The sequence below is a fragment of the Opisthocomus hoazin genome, chromosome 4 (genome assembly GCF_030867145.1).
Source record: "Opisthocomus hoazin isolate bOpiHoa1 chromosome 4, bOpiHoa1.hap1, whole genome shotgun sequence".
Lineage (NCBI taxonomy): Eukaryota > Metazoa > Chordata > Aves > Opisthocomiformes > Opisthocomidae > Opisthocomus > Opisthocomus hoazin.
Window position 1 is genome coordinate 73,060,378 of NC_134417.1, and position 22,503 is coordinate 73,082,880.

Below are 22,503 nucleotides of genomic sequence, written 5' to 3' on the forward strand. Positions count from 1 at the left end.
TTTTAATATTCTCTTCTATGCAGTAAATCAATTCTTGCTATCATGAGGATAGCTATGGCTGTAAATGGGTATATATAACATATATTTCAATACTGCTGTGCACAGGACAAATAAATAACATTATTAGAAATAAACCTTTTAAACTTCCTTCTGAGAGACCACTGGTGACATTGAGTAGTATGGGATGTGTGGGAAAAATTCTTTTCGGAAACTGATGTTGCTGAGTCAAGAGGCAGTTTGCTCAAAAAACATGAGGAACTGCTGGTCTAGTATCCGCATGACCTTATCCCTCTGTTTTATTTTTGTTTTTATTTTTTGCCCCTTGTAAGCTTTGCTAATATCAGTCTGAAGGAGTAAGTTCCAGGGGATTGCACTGTCTAGCTATTGTTTTTTTCAACTCGTTATTGCTGAGTGTGCTGCAATGTGTGCAACATCGCCCTGTTGTTTTGAGGTGCTTGGAGGTGATATTCATGTCTGCCTCCTTGCTTGGCCTACAATCTTTCAAATACAGTCCACAGCCCTCTTGCTCAGTCTCCGACACAAATGCTGGCTTATTTTCTGATTGTCTTGTTATTGACTTGATGTGGCATGCGGCAAAACAATTTTTGCCATGGCCATGAATAGGTTGCCATACTGATGGCGACTTGTGAAAGTAGCAGCTTTTGGGGTATAAAATTTGGACAAGAGTAAAAGTAGTATTGAGCTCCCTAATGAAGCCATGGCAGCTGTTACAGCAGCCCAGAGGATGCCAAGCCTTACGTCTATACACTTTCAAGGGAAATAAATAAATAAAACCTGCATTTTTTTTATACAAGCTGAATGAAGTAAAAAAAAAATCATAGGTTCTCCATTTTTCCTTTTCTGCCAGTAATGACCTCCAACAATGAAAACAACTGTGAGTGCAGGTGGTAGCTGAAAGCAGTTTTGTTCCTGCATCTGCCTGTGCATGCTTCCTGAATTTAATCTTTCAGGAACTCCATTTCTTAAAAAAAATAATTGAATGTGAACAAGACTATATCTTGCCTTCTGAGATTTCACGGGAGGCAAGATTTTCTTCTTGTGTCTTGATAGTTTAATCCATAATCTCCTTTTAGTTATTCGTTCAAAAGAAAGTGGTAAAATGATCATGGAAAAAACTGTCACCACTCTTCTATACCTGTCATCTGATGGGAAGAGCAGCCTGTTATGTCTTATGCAGTATATAGACCTTTTCCACCACAGCACAATGAAACGGCCTTATCCTCATTACAGCTAATGTCTGTCTAAGACTTCATACATTAAGAATAGTCATCTAGCCTTCCTGCCATAACTTTTATCTTTCGGATGGGTGATGAGTCATGGGGCTACAGTTACGCTTCACCAGCTCTTAATGTTGAAAGGAATGAATATGTTTTCTTTGGGCAGAACCTAAATGGCTTTTTCTTGGCATATACCGTCCAGCCACATGTGATGATTACTTTTAGTAAGCCTAAACATAATCATGTTGTAATCTGCACTTTGGTTTAGGAGGCAAGGATCACTGTTTACGTACCCTATAATTACATGGTATTTACCACAGATATCCTACTGCTGCTTGTAACTTACCATATGATTAAATGACCAATATTTATCGTCAGAGTGAAGTGTGTGTTGCATGATATGTCTTCCACAAAGCAGAACAATATTCTAACTTAATTTCTCAGACCTTTTAAAATTAATTTTTGGTCTAGTTTAGTCTAAAGGCATTTTCTGACTATGTCTTATGACTTTTCCTCCAGTAGTCATATTCAAGCTCATCAGGCAATTGTTAGAAGACTTATACAAAACATTTGCAATCTGAGTCATTCATTCAGAATTTCTTTCAGATCATGTAGCATTGCATACTGAATTTATGAAAGGTGATCCTTCTAGTCATCTGCAAATGTCTGAAAGACAGAAGACTTCTCTTTTCATACGTATTTTATTGAAGCATAGAAACCAAACCCATTTTCATGCTTGTGTTTGTACATGCTCCCTTGTGCTTCAAGGCACAGGGGTAGAATTTACTCATTAAAGGCATCTGCCTAGCAGGGCTAATGCTAGTGTACGATAAAGTGTCCAGGCAACCTATCACAGCACGTGCATTCCCCTGGTGAGTCTACACTTCAACCTGTTAAAAAAGTATTAACAAAAAGATCCATGAGGTTTGGCAGAACTGTGTTTACTAAAGGTGTTTACAGTGATTACAAGCAAATCAGCTTCCTACTCTTGGCTTTTTATGCTTGTGACAAGTGAACTCTGAACAGCACAGCTACCTACCACCAACTGCCCAGCCGTGGCCTACTTCCACACCTTGATTGTATGGAACAGATGGGTTATTACAGGTCTGAGGTCTCCAGAGGGAAGGATTAATTCCCTTGTGCTCCTAAACCTCCGCATACACAACTGCAACACAGGCTTACCCCTGTCAAGGTTCTTTTTCTTCGAGGGGCAACCCGCATTTTAAAAACGTGCCTTGAATTGGAACCAAAGATTTTTCCTTTTTTTCTTTTCATGACCATAAAAGAAATCACTCCTACCTTTAGAGCCCTTATTCACACACACAAACACTATTTTTAAAGTTGCAACCATACTGCTGTTACTTTTGCTGCAAACTTGTCGTGGTTTGAACATGTCTTTGTATTCAAAGTTGAGGCTAGTATGCTTCCCAGGGCAGAAATTTGTCATCAGATGGTTCAAACTGGTATAAAATATCTATTTTCCATTCATTCTTTTTGGTTGGATTATTAAAACATAGGACTTGGAACTCTCATACAGCACATATCCTGTTCTAACAGCAAAATACTGGAAAGCTTTTTCTCTGATTAAAAGAATCAATCTGAAGAGAGAGAATAATTACCCAGTTTTACGCTACAGATTTTCCTGACACCTTTGTAGGACCTTTGTTAAGGTACTTTACTAGAGAGAAAATTTCATCTTTCTGGATCTGAGTGAATATCTTCCTGTATTAACTGACACTGAGAAAGATATTTTGCTTTTCCCATTCCCATTCTGTACTACTAAGTTGTGTATGAATATCCCTATTTCTCATGAAGGTATTTTGTACTGAAATTCTGTAAAAACTTAAACATAATAAAGGAACACTTGATCCAGGCAGTATTTGCTTTTATCAAAGGGAAATCGGTTCATTTCCCCACCTGTTTTCAGAAGTTTTGTTTGTGTGCCTTGAAGTACAGATGAATACAGCACTTTCATGTAATTTGCTTTAATGTAAACTAATGCAGCAAAAGAGAGGAAACACAAGGGAATTACTGATGATACCAGAGTTAATGTGACTTAATTCCCAAATTCTAAACACTGAGAGTAATATGTTCTAGTTTTTCCCTCTTGGGTTTTTGGCCGTTCTGTGTTTTGTTCTGCTTGTATTGCTCTAAGCCAGATGTTTTCATAGATTCACTCCACAACTGAAGAGCATAGCCCAAAGTGATAGTGAGGTAACGAGTGGAGAAAGGAGGTAAAGAAAGGACAAGCCCAAAACCGATGGCTTCAATTTCAGGATACAGTATGTCTGTTACAATTCTGGTTGAGTGTCGGTTTCCCTGCTTGCTGTCCATTCCTCTTCAGCTCACCAGTCACCCGTGTGTCCCCCACCCCCAACCACACACCCTTTGTCTAGTGCAGTAAGAGTTAGACCAGAAAACTGATCTTGGTCAAAAATGGTTATGTTGGGTTGGGTTTTATTTATTGCTGACCTGGGTTAGAGATTCCTCATCCAAAGCATTACCCTCCAGTAGTTCACAAAGCAGTGAGGTCTGATGAGTGTTCTGTCCATTTCTGGTCATCAAGGTGAAATCACGGAAAGGGGCAGAGCCATCTGCTTTTCCCTTACATTAGAGGGATCCTCTCAAGGGGGCAAGTTTGCTGACGACACCAAACTGGGAGGTGTGGTAGATACACCGGAAGGCTGTGCTGCCATTCAGCGTGACCTGGATAGGCTGGAAAGCTGGGCAGAGAGGAACCTGATGAGGTTCAACAAGGGCAAGTGCAGGGTCCTGCACCTGGGGAGGAACAACCTCATGCACCAGTACAGGCTTGGGGTGGACCTGCTGGAGAGCAGCTCTGCGGAGAGGGACCTGGGTGTCCTGGTGGACGACAGGTTAACTATGAGCCAGCAGTGTGCCCTGGCTGCCAAGAAGGCCAATGGGATCCTGGGGTGCATCAAGAAGAGTGTGGCCAGCAGGACAAGGGAGGTTCTCCTTCCCCTCTACACTACCCTGGTGAGGCCTCATCTGGAGTACTGTGTCCAGTTCTGGGCTCCCCAGTTCAAGAAGGATGAAGAGCTACTGGAGAGAGTCCAGCGGAGGGCTACAAGGATGGTGAGGGGACTGGAGCATCTCCACTACGAGGAGAGGTTGAGGGAACTGGGCTTGTTCAGCCTGAAGAAGAGAAGGCTGCGAGGGGACCTTATAAATGCCTACAAATATCTGAAGGGTGGGTGTCAGGAGGATGGGGCCAAGCTCTTTTCAGTGGTGCCCAGTGACAGGACAAGGGGTAATGGGCACAAACTGAGGCACAGGAAGTTCCGTCTGAACATGAGGAGGAACTTCTTCTCTCTGAGGGTGACGGAGCACTGGAACAGGCTGCCCAGGGAGGTTGTGGAGTCTCCTTCTCTGGAGATATTCAAGACCCGCCTGGACAAGGTCCTGTGCAGCCTGCTGTAGGTGACCCTGCTTCGGCGGGGGGGTTGGACTAGATGACCCACAGAGGTCCCTTCCAACCCCTACTATTCTGTGATTCTGTGATTCTGTGGGCTGCGGAGTTGAGCTAGGGATCAGGGTAGTATGCTTATGTACACGTGAACAAGAACCTTTTTCTGAATAGACACACAGGACCTTGCTCCCCTGAAGCCCAAGTTTCTTCTACCACCTTCTATCTGTGTTCTACCATGAACATCTACCAACTTCTGTCTTGTTGTTTTGAGCTGTATGTTCACAGCCGTCTAGTTCTGCTTGATGCAAAGCCATGCTGCCTCCTCTCTGAAGTCTGTGTCCAGCACGAACAAATGTGGTGGGTAAACAAGAAACTGGAGATCACGTAGCTGTGGTGGGATGTTGGCAATAGAAGAACACAGAGCTAGATTCCATCTTGAAGAACTTCCTGCTAGGGTAAAAAAATTCTTCATGCCATGCTATTTCAGTGTTATTTTTTATGTATATATGTGAAACGTAATTTAATGATTTCTCTGAAACTTCTGTAATGATGTATGCTAGGCCCTGCAGTCTTCCCTGACATACTTGTGGATGTTGTTTTATGTGGCTAGATATGGATATTATATACATAGGATTAGCTTTAGTAGTTTAGGGAGGATTAATAGAAATAATATAATAGCTTTATATAATGGGTGTGGAATTAATCTACTACCTAATAATCCCAAAGTCATATTTCAAATAACACTTATTTGCTACAGTATAAACAAGACATTCAGCAAATTTTCTTTCTGTTATGCAAAAATTCTAAGCAGACTTTTTAAAATTTAAAAAATAAACTTTTCTTCTTCTGCAGCATTTTTTCTTTTTGTTGTAAAATTCTATAAAATGAATGGTAACCCAGTTTGATGGTATTCAGCATTTTCCTAAACTCTATTATTCTGTTCCTTACTGAATTTTTTGAAACTTTGGAGAACAATGATTTCATCATAACCTGAAAGTCTTTCGTTTTCAGTAAAATTTACATGATTTGCAAGATTCACATTTCATGTAATTTATCCTGTTAAGAACTAGCTTTAGAAGTTAGAAGGAAGAGGAGAATAAACAGGTCAAGCAGAAAAGCTTCCAGTGGTTATTTTTATTAGACTCTGTGGCTATATAGGAGGAAAGAGACATTGCAGCAAAAGGAAAAAGAAATCGGTATTGATATTACAAACGTATGATTCAAAAATGAACAATTTTTTATTATTGTTTAATGTTTTCAAACATTAAGAGACCATTTTTCCTCAGCTCCATCCAAACTTTTTTACTGATGACAAGAGCTGTTCGGGGGATATTTTACCCAACCGGTGGAAGAGACACTTCTATCAGAAATGGACTCCAAAATTAAATTTTCCCCAACAGCTCTGTTCAAGCCTAATCCCAGGATTTAGCAGCACCAAGGTCTCTTCAATGACACAGCTGCTGAGATACTCGGCCCGAGCGAGATAATCCTCCAGCCAACCTCTGTTCTCTGGTTCCGGCCTGTCTAGGAACCATGCTGGTCTTTCTTTGGCCAGAGCTGAGAGGCACTTAGGAGCTATCGCATGGCGGTATCTCGCTGAGTAGATATCGTGTTTCATGCCTCTGTCCAAGAATGTTCTCTGGGGACGTATGCTCCTGATGAGAGGCGAACTGATACAAGTCATTAGACTCTAAATAACCTTTTGGTTTATTTCTCCTGACCTTGAGAGTATTCACAATTCAGAATCATTAAAAGTTACAATTAAATTTGGAAGTTGTTGGCAGTCCATCACAGAGTCCTTACATAAAAGTGCTTCTCTTGCTCCTATACTCTTCCTAGTGATACCTAACGACCTCCTGAGAAGGAGTGTCTTGTGGCATAAGACCAAGGAAGAAAAACCTCTGCTGAAAGTTTCATGACACATAATCCCCTAAATGCCTTTTTTGAATTGCATAAGATATTCGTCAGAATGGGTTACATTTCACCAGATCATATACTTTTCACAACAGCAGTGAGTAGCAGGGAAACTACAGCTAGCTGGGAAAATTGTTGGCCTTTACTCAATGACATACATTACACATTCTCAATTTTTCCAGTAATGCTTTCAGTATTAACAAAGAAGCAGGAAAAATAATGGTGAAAAACTAATCTTCTGGCCTTTAAATATCTACATAAGATAACACAGAAGTACAGCTAAGAGTATGAGGATCCTGGCTAGCTTTTCTTTTCTCTCTCATGCACAGACACACAAGAAGTCCTTGTAAGGTTATGCAATTAAGAAACAGTGTTATACTCATGCCTTCTGGGGTTTAGCTTTCAGATAGCCCACTTCTCAGTCCAGAAGAAGTGGGTTGGTGCATTCATTCTAGTCAAGAAAAAGCAAAGCCAAAAAATGTGCGTGATCTCTCTCTAATTCATTTTCCCCAGAAGGCTGAAAAAAATTATAAAATGGCATAAGACATTTGTTCATTTTTACACTGATCTTGAAAGCCCATTAAGGTATTTAACTTTCAGGGATTGTCTGAGGGATCTGGAGTTGCTGTTGTCCTTTTGTTTAATTACACTGTAATCTTCATGCAATTACAGTGATGATAACATTCTTCCACAGACATAACAATAAATTAGCCATCTGGCTTCAGGCTTACTTCAGTGAAGTATCAAAGAAATATTAATATGGCTATATAGGACAGTATTTGAAAGAAAATGACGTTATCTGTTCCTAGAATTCAGCATTCCAATATAATTTAGGGGCTTAATAGCATAACATATTCTTGAAGTTGCTTCATCATGAGATAGTTGGTGGAGAAATATCAGGAAAAGCACAGGAAAAACACATATTAGCGTATTTGAAAAATACACAGTCTGAGTTTTGTGGGCTATGCTTTATATACCTAAGCAACGTTTGTCAGCTTCACCAAATAAATATGTGAGCAGCACTATTCCTGATATATTTTATTTCCCCCGACACATCTTGCCATTTTTTCATCGAATGTAAAAGTGTCTTTTGAGTCCTTTTATTCTTTAATTCCAGAAACAAGAAGAGGTTCATCAGGTTTTTAATGTTACTGCCGACAAGAAAAAAAGAGAGTAAGATGAAAATAAGTGCTATGTCAGAAGCAGCGAGATGGAGAACAAGAAACATCCTGAAAATAAAAAGCAAGTAAAAATTTTGAAGCTGTTCTCAGCAGCTCCAATTAAAATAATTACAGAAAAATAGCATCTTACTGGGCTTTCAACCAAAGAGAAAACTTGCAGCTCTGACCTTTCCCAACTGAGGTGTCAGATAAGATCATAAATTGATGAAAAATATTTTGAAAATATACTTTGAAATGGAAAAAACATGTGACAACTTTACAGACAGGAAAAGAATTTTACCGGTTGATAAAGCTCAGATACCTTTTTACTGGTTAGGGAACTGGTCTGCTTATTCTCAATTAACTGCTATGATGTTGGTTATAATCGTGCTAAGGTAAATTGAAGAAGAGTGGAATTAAACTGATGTACTAACTGTTTCAAGAACACGTTTATACGGTGTTAGTCCAAACATGTCTTCTAACCTGATGCTAAGGTGCATCTGAAGTAGTAATGTTTTATCACCTTGGAGAAGAGTAGCTTCAACAAAAGGGCTGAATCTTTCCCTACCATTTAGAACAATTATATTTACTGGAAAAAAAAAAAAAAAAAAAAGAGAGATGAGCAGGAAAAGGTGTTAATGTCTGTGGAAGAGTCTTTTATAGAAGACTAGTTTCTATAGTCTCATTTACATGTGGCACAAAACATAATTTATTCTCTTGTCTGAACAGAGCAGAGGTTTTTGCAAGTGTGTTGTTTTGTGTGCTGCAGTTGAAATGAGTTTTCTTGAGTGGCTAATGAATGAAAGGATGTTAGGATTTTATTGGATGCTAGTTTTTAATAAAGCTTTGTTTACAAAAATCTTGTAGAAGTGAACAACTGCATGAGAAGCAGTTGCTTAAAAGGTGGCATTTTCCAGGGTAGAACAGTTTGGAATTCTCTGACACTTTGAAAACACAGATGCATATCGTTTTTTAGTTATGCTTGTGTTCTCTACCTTGTATTGATCTCAGCTGATGGTTATATGTGCCTAAGTAACAACACTCCTAAATTTTTCTGGTCTTCCTACTGGGGAAATCTTGGTTGTTTGTGCTGAAAGCAGGTGAGGCCACAGCTTTTCTAAATGATAGCTGTGTTCTCCACCATCTTATTACAGAAAAAATGTATTAAGGAATATCTGTTCCCATAGTGAAAGATTTTAATGGTTTGATTTTCAGGTTGGGGACGGGGGTTGTAGGTACATATTAGCATGTGACTGGCAAGTAAACGAGATCTTAGGTGGGATGTCTGTGGGCTGGGCCTACTGAGATGGGCTGACTAATAGCTCTGGACCAAGGTATTAGAGTGATCTGAGCAAGGGAGCATAGGAGATAGAGTGCACTCTGCATGGGGTGGTCCTGAAGGCCGAGGATGCGTTTGCCTTCCTGCCTTTGGCAAAGCTGTTGCTATGCTCCAGTAATCTTTGCAGAGGGTGCAGGTATGTTTCACCAGCTCTTATTTCACTACCTAAACCCAGACTTCCAAACTACAAATAACAACAAACTGTGCTCTGATTTCCCTATTTAAATTATTTGCAGCTTTCTGTTTACAAATGGAAATATCCAGAAATGGCTGAAACAGTCTTTAAGGCCATTAGAACCTCAGTCTTACACAATGTTTATATAAGCTCTCATGTCCTACTTCTCAGTCCCTATCCCTAGTCTATTTCTTCTACTGTACTGGCAAATAGTAATTTAACAAGAGAAATGAATGCACGTTTTTGAGTTATGAGTGATCATAGGCAGCAAATTGGAGAACTCAGAGGAAGAATTTTTGATCCACTTTCCAAAATTTTTTCTTTAGCAAGACACTATCTCTGGCAGCTGGAGAGATCAAGATGGCATATGGATCAATTTTAGGATGTGAGGGGTTCTTACCCACCATTGAGTTGTGAGTAGCTTATCTTTGTCTTGGTCAGTGATGCTGAATGCTGCTTGACAGAAACCAGGCCTTAAACACTGCTGTGGCCTCACATCTGGTTATGGTGGGTTTTTTAAACAAGCCCAAGGTAAGAATCTTACTGTTTCTCTCCTGCTAGCTTATTCATTAGAGATGGGGAAGTAGATCCTCAAACGAGATAGATAACATATCCCATTTTATGTCAGTCTTTCAACAATATGTAATTGTTAGATCGGGGGTAAAGTTGTGAAAACTGTGGTAAATCTTAGTCTGTATGGTCCTGTATTCGTACTGACTCTGGTTTCCCCCAAAAATGGGCAGTGCACTGGGTCTAAGATGGTAAAAATGGAGTAGAAGCACTGGTACCTGTTGAGGTAGCTTCGGGGTCATAGGAGATACCACCAAATGCCCCAGGGCAGATCCTCTCGGAAGGCTTTGATTATCCAGAGACCAAAAGAAAAGCAGCCGGAGAGCTGGGAAGCTACTGCCAGTTTTCTCTCTTGGCTGCACAAACAGTTTTCAGAGATTTTTGGAGGAAAATGAGAAGCAGAAGTTGTGTACTCTCACCCTGTTTAAATGAGAAAATGAACAGAGAGAAATGACAGAAATTATTCCTCTATGCAGCGAGGCATTTCGGGGAGTGTGTTGTTACATCTCTACAAAGCTTGTTGCAAATGTGAATATACAAGCTGAGATCAAGGCTTTTCCCTAGGTGATCCGGGTTGGAGCCTACCCTCTTAGGGGAAACCACTTTCTTCCAGTTCATTTTTTCAGAAGCTGGTCTGCTATTACTCCTCTAGTTTATATGCTGCAAGGGTGCTCGCACTGAACTGTGCACTCGACCAGCAGCTCTGCCTTTGCCCAGTGACAGTTTCTCTCATGCAAAACCTTTCATTGTTCAGCTGCTGCTGGCAGGCAGTTCCGTTTCCAGTTAAGTAACCACAGCTTGTTGTATTACTAGGGATTTTAACATATGGTTTTACTTAACATTAGCTACCTGATAAGAAAATGAACTTCCTTTTTTCTATAGTAGTCCGCTTTCTTTCTACATTTACTATTTTGTATGAGATGGTTCGATTTGTTCTTTGTTTTGAGCTTCAGATTCTTGCAGCTCTTGGTTCGTTTGGGTGTTTTTAAATTCATACTTTTACATTTGGTCTTAAATATCATCTTTCCGCTTCTCTGATCTGGAATTAAGTAAGCTGTCTCAAGAAAAACGTACGCCATGTCTTTTGCTTCCATATGAGTCAACATCTCCAGGAACACTGTATGGCAGAAAAAGCCTACTCTGGGAACTCCCTGACACACTTCGCATAATGTCAACCTATGTGGAAAGGGAGCACTTAGTTCCCTTTAAAACACATCAGGCTTTGTAGATGGTAAAAGCAACATTGATGGCTGTACCTGAAACATGAATGCTGCTGTACAAAAAGTACATGGGCCAGTTTGTACCATGATGGCAAAAACACCTGATAAGTAGAATTGGTTTAAGGATCTTTGGTGGAACTTACCTGCCACTCAGTCAAGCTCTCAAGCTCTTCAGAACTACAAAAAAGAAAGGAAAGATAATTACAGGGGTTTTTGAGACCTGTATCAAACTACTTATTTACAGTTATACAAAGAGGTTTTGAGCATTCCTATTCTTGTCAACTGTGCTGTTTGGTGTTTCACATTGAAAGAAGTATTGTTTCAGGTGTTTATTTCCAATAAAGATCATTTTGGAGAAGCAGCGATATTTTATATGATTTTTATGAAAGCAATGTCATGGCTATTGGAAGGAGTAATTCCACATCAACTTATTTCATTGCTGTTATTTAGCACAATTGCATTTTTTATTCTTTAGCAGACTCCATGATTGTTTTTCTCTGGATCATTTTCTTTTTGCCAGAACATTTTACGCTTTTAGAAGACAAAAGTTATTATACAGTGGGAGCAACTTGACCCGGGCAATAACTAGCAATTGCTGAGGATAAGACTGGTACATGAAGTGCTCTGCTTCAGCTGCAGATTTCCAGCTATCTTCTACTAGAAAATCGCTAAACTAAAAACAAAAAAAAAAACTTTTAACAAGATACTAGAAATTCCAGTCATTCAGATAAATAATGTTATTGTTGCATATTAGGTAAAATAGTAGATACATAAAATATAGTATGAAATAGATAATATAGAAAACAAATGAAATATTATGTGAAGTCTTAGGTTGTGTTAGGGGTCTGTGGCAAGGTTTTGGTAGTGGGGTGTCTGCCTCTATAGAAGGAGGTGAGCAGCTGGCCTGTGTTAGAGATGGATCCAGCTGCCTCACATGGACCCACTGCAGGACACAGCTGAGCCCACCAGCCAAGCTGGTGGCACCACTGGGAAAACATATTTAAGAAAGAGTAAGAAATGTTGCACAGCAGTGTCAAGAGTGAGGCAAAAAGCCTGAGAAACAACCGTGCAAACGCCAAGGTGAGAGAAGGAAGGGGAGGAGGTTGTCCAGGCACTGAAGCATCTGTGGAGGAGACCAAGCTGGAGCAGATATGCATGCTGCAGCCTGTGGAGGACCCCACATTGGAAATGTCCTGAAGGAACCATGGCCTGTGGAGGACCCACACTGGAGCAGGTTTATCCTGAAGGGCTGCAGCCTGTGGGAAGGACCTGCATTGGAGCAGGGAAAAATGTGAGGAGGAAGGAGTAACAGACATGAAGTGTTATAAACCGACTGCAACCCACATTTCCCACCTCCCTGCGTTGCTCAGTGGAGAGGAGGAGGTACAGAGGTCGGGAATGAAGGAGTGATGCTGAGCCTAGGAAAAAGGGAGGGGAGGGGGAGGGGAAAGTGTTGTTTTAATTTGTCTTGGTTTCTCACTATCCAAATTTATTACCTATTTTCTCTGGCAATGAATTAAATTAATTTTCCCCAAGTCAATTCTGTCTTGCCCATTACAGTAATCAGCAGGTGTGCTCCCTGTTTATAACTGGACCCACAAGTTTTTTTAATTTTATTTTGTCCTCCTGCCCTGTTGAGGAAGGGGAGTGAGAGAGCAGCTGGGTGGGTGTGTGACAGCTGGCAAAGGTCAACCCACCACATAGGTAAAGCCTGAAATGTCATAATAGCTTTGAAGAAGTACTGAGCAGCTAAAATATATATTCTCAAAATGGAGCCAACTGATCACAAGCAGTTGTATAATTCATTTATACCCTGTATTAAGTATGATGCTTTTAAGATGTGACCAGTTGTTTCAGATATTTAAAAATAAATCATATATTAAATTATAGTCTAAAGTGGGTTTAGTTCTAATTCAGCTAAATGCTAAAGTGCAAAACTGGTTTATTATAATGTCACATATATAAAATCAGGCTCAGGTTTATGTAACTTGCTCATGCAGAGTCTTAGAAGGGAGAAGATAGTTATCTACGTAGCTGTTTCGTTTTTATGTTGACTGCATATCCCATATTATATCTTTATAGATGCACAACAGCAACTTCAAAGGACTGCCTGTGCTGTGCCTATATTCTGTTATTCTTGCACATTTGGCAAATGTTATTGAAAACATTCTAAGTGGTACTGAGTTTGTGCACAGCTAGGAGTAGAAAAAAAGAAACCACAGAAAGCTTATGTTCAGATTGTTGAAATCTTGTATGTTAAATCTTGTATGTAAATCTAATATGTTAAAATGCAACTGATATGGAGCATATTTTGGAATGGATAAATTCAGATGTAAAATGCATTTTTAAATCAAGTCAGCGTTCTGTGTCAAGTGGAGGTGTGCTTTCATATTTAAGTGGGTTTATATATATATATATATATATAGTTCCCCTCTCTGTGTGAGTGTGCATTTGTACACTGTGAGGACTAGCAGTATACCCTTCTTGATTTACAAATTGCTTTAGCATTAGGTCATCCTCAGTTTTAGTTAGGTTAATATATACATATAAAACTTACAAAATGCTACGCACTCATTCCTATTTGTCTTAATTCCAGTATTTAGGAGTATATTATGCTTCTAGGTATAGGACTTGTGGAGAGTTTTGGAAAAGAGTTCTACCAACCCCTCCCACAAAGGAAGGATTAAGTGGTTCAAGAAATTACAGGTCTGCAATATTCTTCCTTGACTAAATGAATCAACCATGGGCATTTACCACTGTCAGAAAATTAGGTCACAGATAGTATAAGCCAATTTTCTGTGGAAGTCCATTCAGGAACAAGTTGATTTTACATTTGCAGCTTTCTTTAAATTGTAGTGGCAATGATAAAATGTCCATGCTCAACAGTGGCTTCAGCCTTTGAATCTCTGGGATTATTTGAAATGACTTTGTGTTTCTTTTCAAGTTGTTCCAATGCATGACTGGAGTTCTCATTAGAATGATCTTCATGCAAGGCCTGTCTGCTTCCCAGCTATCATCCACCTCCTGCTTTCCATTTTTGTCTAAAGTAAAGCTGCATCCGGCAAACACTTGGAAATACGCTCTGTGGTTACTAATTACTTGGGCTGATTTACTTAGTGATGTGTTCCAGCACAATTAAGCCCTTTCTTTTCCTATTGTGTCTGTCTCATTATTAGTTATAATGGTGATATTTATACTGTAAATGGGGTGAAAGCATGAAAAGGAAACTGTGTGTAAAGATAAGACCATTGTGCAAGGGATGAATAAGTACTGAAGTATTAAGGCTAATTGTAACATGTGAATATGGATTCAAAGGTTTTGTTTATATTGTCTTCAAAATATTTTTAAGGAATGGTTTCAAGGCTATAGACCTACCCAAGATTATGTTACCCAAGAATATGTGTGCATGTGACCACAGGGATAATAAGTGGCACAAGTATTCTGTGGAATTATGTGTATTCAAAATGTCTAAATAAGCATGAGGGAATACTTCTAAAGGGAATGACGTTTTAGAAGCAGGCAGAAATAAATAAGAAATAATGAAAATACATTTCAGGGACTATACTTTGACAGGACTGTTGGCTATTCTAAAATGGTGTGTGATAGAGTAAAATTTCAGCCATACTTGTATATTCAGAAAGTTCAGGATTATACATAACTTGTAAATATGTGTGGGCAGATTTTTTTTTTTAATTGGTGTTTCTTTCACCCTATCAATTAGCAAAAGAGAAAAGTGGTATTTAGATATTTCACTGAAAGAATATCCTTGCCCCCCTCAAAAAGACAGTTGTAGTTTAGTCCTAAGAATTAATTTTGTAGTTAGGAGGTGTCCGGGTATTAAAATACTGTATCATGTGAAGACATAGTTGTGTTTTAAATGAAGCAAATGTTCCTAGCTCACCCCTTTGTGAATGCCACATATTTCCATCTGAATCTTTTGTTATATTTTCTCCACACCTGGCTTTTTCTTAGGTTTCCTATCATCTCCACTTGACTTGACTTCATGGTACTTTATCTTAACTGCTAGCAGCCATGCAGGAAAATGAGTCCAAAGAACCATCTTTTTTGTTTGTTTGGTTTTAGCATCTTATGACTTCTGGAACCAGTTCTGTGGACAGTAAGCAAGCATTTACCAACATGTTTCCGGAGAGGACAGAAGTAGAAGGATGCCTAAAGCACTCCAGAAACTTGTTATTTTTGTATGCTCTAAGAGATTTCCTATGTCATATCAAAAAAGCCTTTTAACAAACCTGTCTTATCTCACAGTGGTTAGGATGGAGATACTCTTGTTAAGAAAGTGGTGTTGCACGCTAACAGTTTTTTAATATCCTATATTAACTGGAGTTGGCTGGAAAATGGTATTTCTACCCTGAGGGTAATTCTCGTGGTTCAGGTTTGTGTTTAGCTTTGGAATTTCACAATCATGTTTTAGGGACAGATTTACACACTCCTTCATCATGTGTTGTATTCCAATGATAACAAATGTGAGAAGAAAGGACTTCTTGGGCTTGACAATAAAAGGGGTTGTGGAGGAAGAGAGTCTCTATATGACTGAAGAAAGGAAGGAAAACACAAGTTAGCATAAATGCTCTTGCAGTGGATCCTATCATTTGCCAATAAATAACTGAATTTCTGTGAGAAGTCTTCCAAGTAGAATTTTTTCTGTTAGAAAATTTTCAGCCAACTCTAATATTCTTGTTGTTATTGGGGTGTTTGTTGTTGGAATAGTCTTCATTAAATCAACAAAAGGAGAAAAAGCAAACACTTCAGCATAAGGTGCCATCCAGTAAACACTTTAAGAGGAGAGGTAATATGCAAACCTTAGTTTTGAAGATGTATTTGCAGCTCAAATCAACTTAAAGTTTGTCAGTTTTGACCAGCAAGACAAAAGCTGAAATAAAAAAATATTCCCTCAGGGTGATGGGAGGTTTTAAATAAGGCTTTAGGTTGAGGCATCTAAAGAAGTTAGTCCCGTTAGTCAGTTGAAGTAGAGTTGGCAGACCTAACCAATACAGGTTCATTTGTAGACCATTTATTGTTTAGAATAGCCAGGCTTTCCTGACATTAAAATACACAAAGTTTTGCTTTGAAGAAAACTGCAGCATTCCTGTATTCATCATAGATGACAGTTCTTCCTTAAAGGAAGTTGCAAATCAGTAAGGGGTTTTGGGTGAGCACTTCTGATCAGTGCACTGCTGATCTGAGGAGTACTGTGGATTCAGGGATTAATAGGATACTCTAGTGAGACCTGACGCTGCAGAGAATGTAGCGGAAATGCTGGTTTGCTTATAATCATATAAAAATCCTATCTGTTCCACCCTTCATCTGACCTTTTTTTTTTTAAAGCTTGTCATCTCTTCTTGTCTGAAATAGTCCCTTACTCTGTGTCTCTAGAAATATGAAAAAGGGTTAGACTAACTTTTTAAGAGGTAACAGTTTGCAAAAGCAAAGCAAATTGCATATTTTTTGAACAGATAGAAAGCACTATGGAGTATGCATGGTGGTAAATGGCTCGTTTTGATAATGCCAGATACGTGCATTTTGTCTGTAACTGGAGTTATTCTTCCTTGAGTTTGATCTGGTTATATTTCTGTATGAAAACTGGCATCTTGAAATAATTGTTCCATTGTTCCTTTTGGATCTTGTTCTTCTGGCAGCCATCACAGACATTATTCTGAAATTTTAGCTCTTACTTACTTCACTATTAAAATGGTGGTGGGATTAGTTTCTCTCAGATGACCTTGTAATGCTCTGGCAATGCCTAGTTCAACCTGCCATTCTATTAAATCTTTTCAGAAGTTACTGAAATGGTCTCAATATTTTTTTTTTTTATTGTAGGTTTCATATATACTGGAGAAGTTGTGCATCGAATGCTAACAGCTACACAATACATTGCACCCTTAATGGCAAATTTTGACCCCAGTGTGTCAAGAAATTCAACAGTCAGATACTTTGATAATGGTATGTAGTAGTCCTTCATAAATGAACATGTCTGTGTCCCTTGGCTCTTCGTATTTTCCTAAATAACTATTTTCGAAGGAAGAATTTAAGATTTTTTAATTTTTTTTTGTGCTTTTTTTGTTTTAACTCACGCTGTATACAGCATGTGGCTAGACATCCATAAAGAGTTCTTAATTTAGAACACTGTTAAAGTGTCATGAATGTTTTTTCCTAACTGGACAGAGATCTTCTGGATGTTGAAGTACATAAACTCAAACTAGTAATATATCTACTCACTTTTAAAAGGAAAAATCTGTAGTATGATAGTGCAAGTTCCTGTTACTTCAAAATATATAGAATAAGTACTGTCCACCCACAAGCTAAAATGAAAACAGCATTTGTGGATGCAATAACAATACCACACAGAAGCAGGGCAGATATAAGATCAGTAAACCTGTCAATGACTAAGTGTGCATGGAGTCCCAGGACTGGAAGCCAATATACTCATCTACACCATGAGTTCTCAACAGTCCCTCATACAAAATATTGAAAGGGTAAACAGCAAACTGCAGTGTTATACTTCAAGCTGTGAGATATTTCAAAGGCCTTGAATGTGTGGATATTTGTCTCATGAAGTTAATCATAATCAATATTTTGAAAACATAACCTATGTGATTGAAAGACATCTGGTGTCCTACCTTAGGTCTTTAGTGATCAAATACAATGGCAGCGACTGTCTATTCTGAATTTAAAACTCAGGCGGTTCAGTGTCATGACTTAATATCATGAGATCTATGATTGTTTTAAATCTTCCTGGATAAGCCTATGCCATTCTATGTATGTTTGTTCATAGTGAATTTAAGCATAAATTATGAATATGTCCAAATATATGTCACATTTCCAACCAGGTGTGTTAATTTTTATTCTTTAGATCAAGGATCAAAATGGATCCCATAAGTTTGCACTTAGTCATAATTTTTCCTTTCAGTCTAGTGATTACTTGCAGCACTTATTTGCTAAAAATCCAATAAAATACACTTGTATGAGAAAATTCTACTCCTTGCATGGAGAATTTTCAATGAGAAAAAAATATTATTTTCATTTAATAAGTTATTTGACATTATGGCCAGAGGTTTGTCATCTTTACTGAAAGAATATAAGGATTCTGTAGACATTGCTAATTCTCATTGTTTGCCTGACTTCCAGTCTTCAGGTGTATCAGGCTTTTATGACAAGGCTGAATACTTCTTTGAGATTTTGGATACCTTCTCATGTGTAAGGCATGCTGATCTTTTGGACCCTGTGTGCTTTAGGACAAAGAATTTGCTATCTTACCCCAAATAAAAAGGAACAGAGCAAATTGTATCTTCAGCTCTTTATTTCTTATTCGTCCCTGTTTTATTCCTCAGGGTAAGTGTGCCGCTTTAGAGCGGCATCTTAGTGAGCAAGCACAGAGTGTGGTGACCTATCCAAGTTTCACTCATGGAGCTAACTGCAAGGAACTTACGTACACATGGATCTACATAAAGGCCCTGGGAATGGGAAGGCTATTTTAGAGGCAGCTGACTTCCACCTTAGCTTGGCATTCTGAGATGCACATTAGTCTGAGGTACTCCAAGACTGACTATAAGCAGTTCTGGCTATTTTTGCTCCAATAATTTTTAAAGTCCGTTTACATTCCTTTAAAATGAAATTTAATACAATCAACTTAATATTCAGAAAGCAATTAATGAATGTGGTCACAGAAGGAAAATGTACTGTGTACACAATTAAAGAGCATGTACTAGACTCATGAAAGACACATGGGACAATAATGTGGTGGACTTAGTGCAGTATACACCAAAAAATGGCATGCTCATAGTTTTGTGACATCCCCTGCCAAGATGTGTTAATGAAAGTTACAGCACAGATCTGTGACAAAAGGTATTTCAAGGATATATCAAAAATGCATTGAGCTGGATGCATACTGACCCACTCTGAACACTCCAGGAAGAAATGAAATTGAAGTGCTGTGAATCAAAGCACATAACTCCCATTAGTGCCAAAGAGAAAAGTATGTAGAGGAAGGCATATAATGATGAAAAAGTCATTTTCAGTAAACACAGTTTTGGTGATAAGTGTCTTTCAGCCAAGCTGCTTGAATGTCTATAACCCTCAACATCTGTAAAACATGCTCACAGGGTATGCAAGTCACTTGGAGTATATTTTTTACTGCGATACGTGGATATTCAGCCAGAGAACTCCCATGAATATTAACGAGCCTTTTGCAACTAAATCTTTGTACACCAGACTCAATATCTACCCCATCTATGAATTCTTAGTGGTTTTAATTTAAACTACATTTTCTTATTACCAACACCTAACATTTTTTGACTTGCAGAACCTCAGCAAGGTCTTGCACCATGCAGAAAAAAAAAAGACTGCTGTCTATATTAATGCACTGTTAATGGAAGAATACAAATTCGTCAAATAACCTTTACTAAATGGGCAATGCTATTAGCACTTCACATTTCAAAGTTATCAGGGTAATCATACAGTGTAAAAAAAGCCACTGCAGAGCAGTGGTTGTGGCAGCGCACCTGGACTTTGAGTGCTGGATCCTACCTTTAGTGATTGTTGATTCCTTGGGGACTTCCAAACAAGTCACTTGACCAGTCTTGCTTTAGCAGACTTTCGTGCAAGTAGTTGAGGTAGTTTTTTGTGGCACTGTGATATCTACCTTTAAGAGGATTTCAGCTGCAACTTGAATTTGTAATATCTTTGGCATTTCAACATATTGGGCCGAAAGCTACTAAAAAGTGACGTATCACTCTTCTTGTTTCAAGTAACCACAGTTAAGTACTTTTCCTACAGCCAGTTAATACTTTTCTCACATTTTTTCCTTCCCTTTGCCTCTCTGCCCCCACTCTGGGGTTCACAGGCACAGCACTAGTTGTCCAGTGGGACCATGTACATCTGCAGGATAATTACAACCTGGGCAGTTTCACTTTTCAGGCCACCCTTCTCAATGATGGGCGTATCATTTTCGGCTACAAAGAAGTAAGTTGGGTCTGAAAACTGTAATTTAAATAGACAAATTACTTTATACCCGTCAGGAATTTCCCTACATTTTGGGGGGGGGGGGGGGGGGATATTTGAAAGTTCAGCTGTATAAGATCATTTCATTATATTGCTTGTAAGATCACTATTTTGCTGAAAATGACCTTTTATTGTAGAAGTGATGTTCATGTGATGGACTTGAAAACCATCAATGTGGCTCAAATGTGCTTCTTCTGGATTTCAACTGGCCTTTTTTAGGTTGTTGTAAGTGTTGAGTGTTTAGTAAATTCCTGACTATTTAGTAAATTCCTCTTGGATTTTGAAAGATATGGTCTAATTTGCTGAATTAGTTAACCTAATTTGGGCCTGTTTGAAAATACTGTAGAATCAGTGGTTAGTATTAAAAGGTCACGTTTTTCCTGCAGCTATTGTTTTTTCCCAACTAATGTATTTCAAAGGTCATATATTTCAAATAAGAAATAACTGGTTTATATCTCTAGCTCTGTGAGGTTTTCCATCTATTTGGTGATAACACTGGTTAGATTGAGGCGATTTGGTTTGCCTTCATAACACCAGTATGTCGTTGTCTTGCTTGAGCTCTTCTGCGTTCTCCAAGTATTCCAGAATTTCAGTCATTACTTTAGATGATTTTTTTTTTTCCATGCTGTTGTTGCTAGAGTCCTGGAGGCTATAGCCTGGAGTCTATACCTCCAGTTGAATTTCATGCAAATGAGAAGCAGAAGGTAGATAATCTCAAATCTGTAGGGGCAAAGCAAGATTTCTTTCTTTATTTGGTTATTTTAATCTCAGTTTGGCAGGCAAAGTGTGACTTTCTCTTCAAGATGTACATCTTTCTGTTATCGTCCCTATATTAAAAAATGTAATCAGTGATACGACTGATATTCCAGACTTGGAGAAATCTGAGTTCTCTTCTCTCTCTGCTACAGACCAGTTGTGAGCCTTTGGGCTCATTTTTCATGCCTGTGTTGAAGCCGTGCATCTGAATGAAGCAGAAATAATAGTACTTCTCTCCCCTTCATTAGAAAGCTAGTGAGAATCTGAGTTATTCTGCTAGCAGCAGTCATATCTTCACCTGAGACAGATGCCTTTGCGGCTTGCAAACAGGATTGTTCTTTACTGGATTAGTTTTGCAGACACAAGAAACTGCTGGTATGCCCATGTAGCTGACTTTCCTTATCTTATAAAAGGCATGCTGATACAAGGTCTGCTTTGGCTCTCTTTCTGAATGTGATGTCCAGGTTAGTAGTCTGAATCTATGAAAATGCAATTTATTTGCATTTTGACTCTAGCACATAAAAGCTTTGTTCTGCTTAGCACAATGGAGCCTGTACTTGATCAAAGGAGTGCGCACCAAAGCTTTGTTTATCTCCTGTTGAGACCTTTTCAAAGAAAAAGCAATCTTTTTAAAGACCACAGAAACATTCCTGCCTTCAAGACCCAGTGAAGTAGGGAGGAACAGTGCTTCAATTTGAAATTTTAAGGTAAATTTGACAAGAACTATATATGCATTCCGATGCTAAAATGGTGACATTTTCAGGAGACTGCTATTCTTGGTTATGAGGTGCTCTGCCCTGCCTGCTACTGTCCAGCCCTATGCAAAATTAATCTAATATGGGTGATAGGAGCTGTTGCTCTAAATTTATAGTATCTTGCATTCATTCTGCATAAATATAAGTGACGATGCAGAGTACCAGACAGTGGAAAAATTTATTCATTTAGGAAGACAGAAAGAAATGGGCCAGCTCTTTAATCACATGTCGTTCCTTAGAATTGCATGCAACTGTCATTTAACCTGTGGATAAGCAAGTTCTGTGCTACGATGGCTTAGGCTGCTTGCTCTCACTGCACCACTGGAATCTTCCTCCAGAACCACAGTGCTTTCATGGGGAAGAGTTATTAACATTCTTTTCATTAATCCTGCAACAAAAGAATGGGAATTTACAGATGCGATACTTTGTATTTTTTCCACTGCTGAGTCTTTGAAATCCCCTGTCATGAATTATTCTTGTCCCAAATGGAATTACCAAAAATCACTTTAGAACTATTGTACATAGTTAAGGAAAGAGACTTTTTAAAGTGGTCATAGTAACACGCTAGTGGTCTGTAAATCTTTTGACAAAAGATTTTTGTAAAATCTTGGAATGTTACAACTGTGTATTCCATTGGTAATTGCTTGGGGAATGGATTTGGAGGCTGAGATTTCCAGAAGACTACGTTCTTTATTTGCAGCCTGTCTTGTTCCATTAAAACAACCTCATCTTTTCACGTAAATGATGAAAATTGCATAAAATTTCCAATCATTGATCAGACACAAGTTGTCTGGTAAGAAAAACCGAGACACGTGTAAATTTAAACTTGACTCTAGTGCTTGTTAGGCTGGTTAGGACTTGATTTAATTTCCGATGCTGATTCCATTGCTTTATGAAGAAGTCCTTCCTTCTGGAACCATTTCTCTTG

General features: G+C 38.6%; 1 protein-coding gene across 4 annotated transcripts in view; it reads left to right on the forward strand.

Annotated features, from left to right (window-relative positions):
• PLXDC2 (plexin domain containing 2) overlaps positions 1 to 22,503 on the forward strand; it is a 283,407-nt gene that overhangs the window by 191,565 nt on the left and 69,339 nt on the right. For all 4 annotated transcript variants that reach the window (XM_075419491.1, XM_075419492.1, XM_075419493.1 and 1 more), the window contains 2 exons: positions 16,885 to 17,007; positions 19,907 to 20,025. In XM_075419491.1, the coding sequence (XP_075275606.1) occupies positions 16,885 to 17,007; positions 19,907 to 20,025 (242 nt within the window). The remainder of the gene's footprint in view (positions 1 to 16,884; positions 17,008 to 19,906; positions 20,026 to 22,503) is intronic.